This window comes from Oreochromis aureus, linkage group 10 (genome assembly GCF_013358895.1).
Source record: "Oreochromis aureus strain Israel breed Guangdong linkage group 10, ZZ_aureus, whole genome shotgun sequence".
Taxonomy (NCBI): domain Eukaryota; kingdom Metazoa; phylum Chordata; class Actinopteri; order Cichliformes; family Cichlidae; genus Oreochromis; species Oreochromis aureus.
Window position 1 is genome coordinate 10,982,858 of NC_052951.1, and position 6,271 is coordinate 10,989,128.

Sequence of the window (6,271 nt, forward strand, 5' to 3'; positions counted from 1 at the left end):
ACTGTGGCCATGTTTTGTTTTGTTTTGTTTTATTTATACAAATGATGAGGAAGTATGCATCTTAAATAGACCCACTATAAAATAGCAATTACACTATATCAACATTCCCCAAAACAAAATTTAGCCAGGCCAGTAAGATGTTATTTGTTTAAAGCCGGTGATTCTGGGCGCAAAATAATAATTACATTCCACTGACATATTGTCTGACAACAGTGTAAAACTCTGCCGGACACAATAGTCAAGGAAGCACAATTGGTGTCCTCTTTGAGAGCAACACAGTGGTAAACAACTGATGGACAATATTAAATCCAAGGGTAGAAGCTAATATGCCAAACAGATTTATGCATGGGTGATCCTCGCTGTGCCAGAGCCATCAATCCTGCGTCTTCGTCAGCGCATGGAGATGTTTCTTTACCCTCCGTCTCCCCGTGCCCGTCGTTACATTTATCCCTGTTCCCTGCTAAGTGCTAATACATTTACATTTTTAGTGCTGCTCAGTAATAAAAGAGGTGGATCGAGTGGAGGCCTTTTAACGTTTCTAAAACAAACATCAATGAACTCCCATCGCCAAGGAGTCACCCTGCTGCCCAGCCCAACCTGTCCATCCACCCGCCCACACAGCTTGGCCGCCGCCCCACAGTGTAGGTCAACAGTGTTGCGGTTTAAACTCTCAGTTGCGCTCACAGTTCTTGCCCTCGAATTTCGAAGTTCACTCGCAAGAGTCTGCCTCCCCAAAGAGACTCCACATTAGTATTTTGTTCAGTCTGGGTGCTTTGAAAAAAACAAAACAAAAGCCGTCTTAACTTTAAGAATGTGGAGAAACATTTTACAACCAAAAGCCACCAACTGAAGTCACAGGTGACGCACACAGGCACAACATCGGAAAAGAAGGACTGAGGTTGGTCATTACTGTCTCAGCGGGCTGACATGCTTAGTCTTTGGGCGGAGTCAAATTTTTTAAAAATGACATAATATTAAGAATAGTCACAATCAAGAATTCACTCTGCTGGTTTTAACAGAACATGAACCAGGAGACAGCCATCAGTATATTTTCTGCACTTGCTTAGAAGAAACAAAGCCACAGTCTTCATCAGAAGCTGGGATTCATCAATAATGAAAAACACGGGGGCGAAAAGAAAAAAAAAGCTGTTTTAGCAGAGACAAAAACCATCACATTGGGAACAAAATAAATAAATAAAGAGAGCTGTGCAGGATTTCATTACTAAACAAACCACTGATAAAAAATAGCAAAGCATTTTTCAAACACAGGCCAGTCGGTACCAAAGGAAATTATCTACACACTCGTGCTGCATTTTATCCGGTGCAGCACTACAATACTGATCTCAGGTGAATGACCTCAAGAGCTATAACCAAGGCTGACCAGCCCTTATAAGATCTTCACCCTGCCAACTACTTAATAAGGTAATAACAAGCCTATTTTAAGACAAGTGGTTATTGGGTTGTTTGAAATCGAACAATTCACAGCTTTACAAAGCCCTTTCCTTGGATAGCTGGTAGGGCACATCAATATAGTTGAGGCATTTGGAACAATGAGTTGATAAGACTACATACTGTGTATGACCGGTGAGCAGGAAATGAGTACCAAAAATGTCTGTTTCTCACCGGTCCTTGAGCTGACTGGTGTGGCTCCTGTGTGTGAAAGAGGAACTCTACCTGCTAAGTTTGCTAAGTTTGACCTTTCCACAGAGGATACATTCTTTGCTTACATGTCACAGGGAAAGAGCAGAAAAGGAAACGTACACAGGCCATTACTAAGATGGTGAAGAAAACTCTCAGCTGTGCATTTACACCTGGAGCATTGGCTGCTGCTTCCTGCAGTGAACTGTTCCTGCACAGTTTCAGTTCCAGTTCATCACATACACTACTCTCAGTTGAGCAAACAGCAGGTCATTTGGAATGGGAGACCAGAAGAAGAAGGCACAGAGGGGTGCTTCAGTGTCCATGCGAAGGGATATTGTGCATCTATACAGTTTACCAATAACACTGTGAAGAGAATCAGGTACAGTGCATCATGTGTAACAGTAGTCTATATCTGGGATTCCTCCTTCTCTATAGCCACGGTTGGAGCCATGTCCTGCATTAGAAACATTGTTGGTACCTTTATACAAGCCAGTGCCATTGGAAGGGAATATGGTATGAATGATGTAATCCTCTCGTAAGGGTTTTGGTTGCATTGGCTGGCAAGCAGCCATAGGTGTCATCTGGAACCCTGGGCCACGGATTTCTAGGATGGTATTGTCCTTTTTTGTGCCGGACTCAATATAATCATCATAGGTTTTGTTTTTTCTGGAGCTGCTCCGAGTGTAGTGGTCACGGGTGCACAAATGTCCAGTCCTATGTCCATACCAACAAAAGACACCGAAAATAAGAGCCAAAGATACAATGGCAGTAGCCCCACCAATGATCCCTGCCAGGGGTAGTGTTGTCATCTGCCGTGAGTCTTGACCTTCCTCCTCCTCCACTGGGCTGATGTCTGACGTTTCAGCTTTTGCACAAACCAGAGCTTCATCGGAGTCAACATCTCCAGGAATCATCCCTTTGCTTTCTGAACTGGCAGGTAGGGGCACCATGCAGATGATGTAGTTAGAACGTGGTTGCAACGAGGTAAGTAGATACTCTCGATGATCACCCCGGACGAGGGTCTCTGTGATTGATCCCATGGTGTTCCCAGTTCCAAGTCGAAGCCAGCTTAGCCTAAAGGAAGAGCTGGGCTGTGCCACACTCCAGGTGACCCGGATGCTATTGTGTGACAGAGGCTTCACGTTCAGGGCCAGGCTCTTCCCGACACCACTGCTGCTAAGAGTGTAGTCTAGCCCGGAGTCAGGAAACCCCGAACCTGGACGCTTTGAACGGAGGGTGAAGAGAGAACCCTGCGGAGGAGTGTTGGTGGTCGAGCTCTCAACTCCACCTATGCCTCCTTTTTCTCTGGACCCTGATCTGACTACCTCACATTCCTCCATCTCACTTGTCAGGTTTGTCAAAGACATGTCTCTCACCCTGTCAGGGCCATGGCAAGTTAGACCTCTGACAGTGATGGAGTTACTACGGGCACGCAGCCAGTCATACAGCCAGCGCAGGTTGCAGCCACAGTGCCAAGGATTTCCTCGCACCAGCAGCTGACTCAGGTTGTCTAAATCTTTGAACAGTCCTTTTGGCAGTGTGGTCAGGTTATTTCCTGACAGATCCAGCCTCTGCAGCCTACGCATGCCATCCAATGAACCACGTGGCATATGAGTCAAGGCATTATCCTGTAAAGACAGTCTCTGCAGATGGGCACTGGGTAGGTTGACAGGTGGGGTCTGGAGGGAGTTGCGGACTAGAGATAACTCGGTCAAGTTGGAAAGGCGAGAGAATGTGTCATCAGCAATGCGCTGGTTTGCCAAAAGGTTCCCATCCAGGACAAGACATCTAAGTGAGTTCAGGCCTCGGAAGGCATGGGTTGGGATAGTGGAGATCCGGTTGTCATCTAGACGGAGTTCTTCCAGAGAAGCAGGCAGGCCTGAGGGGATACTGGACAAGTGGTTGCGTGAAAGGAAAAGCAAGCGCAGCCGTGGGTTATCAGCAAAGGCTTGGTCCTCAATAGAGACAGTAGAAATTGAGTTGTCGTCCAAGTGGAGCTTCTCTAACAACGGCATCCTAGCCAATGCGGTACGAGGAATAGTGCGGATGTTGTTGTCCTGCAAATGGAGTTCACGCACAGATGGTGGCAGGTGCATGGGAAATTCATCCAGTTCATTATCATAGAGGTAGACCACACGGACAGCAAGATGGTGCTCCAAGGATATGGGCAAGCCTGGGTTGTTTATGTGGTTGTTTTGAAGGTACAGGACAGACGCAGAAGGAGGCAGTGATGGAATGGAGTTCAGACCACGATCATTACAGTAAATAAAGTCCTCATCACACCTGCATACAGATGGGCATGTCATATCTGTGTCTCCAAGGTACCCTTGTATCGTGGCTGCAGCAAACTGAAGCATGTTGGTATGTAGTGTCAACCAAATGAACAGCATGAAGAGCCAAGCCCTTAGTTTTGCTGCACACACAGGTGCCATTATGGTGAACATAAGCACTGTCTCTCTTTCCCAAGGGTGTGGTTAATCCTCAAATCACTACGGGGAGCTGGAATCCTGTGACCTCCATCCTGCAAGACAAAGAGAAATTAACCGTTAGCACTGATGCACAAATGAATTGGTAGATTATTCTGGTAAAATTTTAATGAGCTCAGAAATATTTAACAGCTTCATGCTGTACTTCAATCGTCTAATGTCTAAACATTAATAGAATCTCGGAATATGCTACAATTATTGTGTCTAAACTGAGACATCTTGCACTCAGTAACACTCAGGTTTTTTTCAACAATTAACAATCATATCATCAGGGGGGATGTGCACACATGGATGGATCTGTGAGGATTCCCAACAGAGCCTCTCACAACATTCTGCCATGGAGCCAAAGCCAACAAGATTTACAAAAAAGAAAAAAAAAGACAACTGCCCAGCCAACAATCATTTTGTTGAATTAGCACCAATAATCCAAGATTACAGACAGTTATAAAACTACACTTTTGTGTGCACTATTCTGAATGTTCAATGGAGAGTAAATACTTTGTCTCAGGAAGTGACAAATTCAAGCTTACACATAGAATTAAACCTTGAGTGTAAATATGAAATCTTGAGACTCCTCTCCACTTTTGAATTATATAAGAGATGTTGAGAGGCTCCATATTCCAACTCCATTAGGAGTTGCTAGCAGATGGCTGTATTAGCTAGACAGATCTGGAGATACTTTTCATTATCTAGAAGGAGGGGCATGTTTTAGTGTTGAGCGAACGTCATGAAGAAGTCAGGATGGCACTAGGAACTGTGTAAAAACTTCGCTGAAAATCATGTCTGCTTAATTGAGTTATGTATCATAAGTGGAATGGAAAGATATACTCTGTAGCTGGATGCAGATGATGTGACAGCTAATTAACTATTTGCAGTCACCATAACTGTGCAATGGGAATCTATATAAGCTGTACTCAGACCTTGACTGGCATCCCAGTTTTTGTTTTTTTCCCCCCGTTTTTACTGACTAACTGAGACACACCACAACATTCAAGCACAGTATTGACGATGGAGATTTGGAAACCGCTAAATTGCAACACCATCAGTGACAACTTGAGCCAATCACAGTCTTCAATAACCAGAGCCATTAGTCAGAACGTTAAGGCCCACGCAGCAGCATATAGCCAGGCTGTAGTATTGATTTCCTCACAAATCCGAGGTGATCTGCCAGAGCCAGTCGGCTTTCATACAGATTACATGATTCCCAAGAGTGTAGGTTAGACGGCACCATAATTAACCAAAACAAATGACACATTTGCTGCAAGCTGAATTTGCTAAACATGTATTTGCAAAGGTTAACTTTATGCATGCATGTTTCTTACAAAAACAGTGAAAATTGTGAGGACAAACTTTGTTGACATTTCATTCATTTTCAAGTGTAATTAACCACTGTTTGAAACAAAAGGACAAGCACAGGCCTCTGCAGTTGTTCAGTTGTTCAGCTGTGGCAGGTCAGGGATCGTTTTAGTGGAGAATTAATGAATGTCTTTCACTTGTCAGTCCAAATGTTGTATATTTGTTTTCTCACAAAGGGAAGATTGCACTTATTCTCCTCTACGAGTGGCAGATGTTAACAGGTGAGCGCATTAATAATTCACTACTATGTTAGATTTCCAGTTGAACTTCAGGGTCTAGATATCCAGCCTATTTGGACACTTTTATGTTTGTAACCATTTGATACTTTCACTAAAAACATAGAGTGCAGCAGAAAAAAGTGGATGTCTGAGATTGAAGTAGGCTGAAAGCAATTTATATCTTGGCTGCAGCAGAAAGTGTCACACAAAGAAAAATTGAATTTCTATTGATGGGGAGGGTGATATTTAAAAAAAACCCACACAGTTTCTGGACAGTTTCTCTTAGTTCAGTCTTCTTGAGTTGAATAGAAACTTGGAAATACATTTAGACTGGCTTTCTCAACCCTTTCAAACGTTGTTCAAATATTTCTACATTTATAGCCCTTACAGGGCAGATTATTGCAGAAGCAGAAGAAAAAAATGCCCGTCATGAGCATTTGTCATGCATTATTTAGGACTTATTCTACTGTACTGTCCTTTAGCATCTCCACTCATGACACTTTGTCAGATATGAAATGAGACTAACATCTGTGCTCTGTGTCCCGAGCTCCGCAAAATATTCACATTCAA

At 43.6% G+C, this 6,271-nt stretch overlaps 1 protein-coding gene across 1 annotated transcript; it reads right to left on the bottom strand.

The window, feature by feature from the left end:
* Positions 1–1,102: 1,102 nt before the first annotated feature.
* On the bottom strand, positions 1,103–4,073 carry flrt1a (fibronectin leucine rich transmembrane protein 1a). The gene has a single exon (XM_031743096.2). It carries the CDS (start codon positions 4,071–4,073, stop codon positions 2,031–2,033), a length of 2,043 nt encoding a protein of 680 aa, XP_031598956.1. The 3' UTR covers positions 1,103–2,030.
* Between the last annotated feature and the right edge of the window lie 2,198 nt (positions 4,074–6,271).

What these genes read in the sequence shown, in the direction of transcription:
- flrt1a (XM_031743096.2), bottom strand. Translation starts at nt 4,073, where the DNA reads ATGGCACCTGTGTGTGCAGCAAAACTAAGGGCTTGGCTCTTCATGCTG.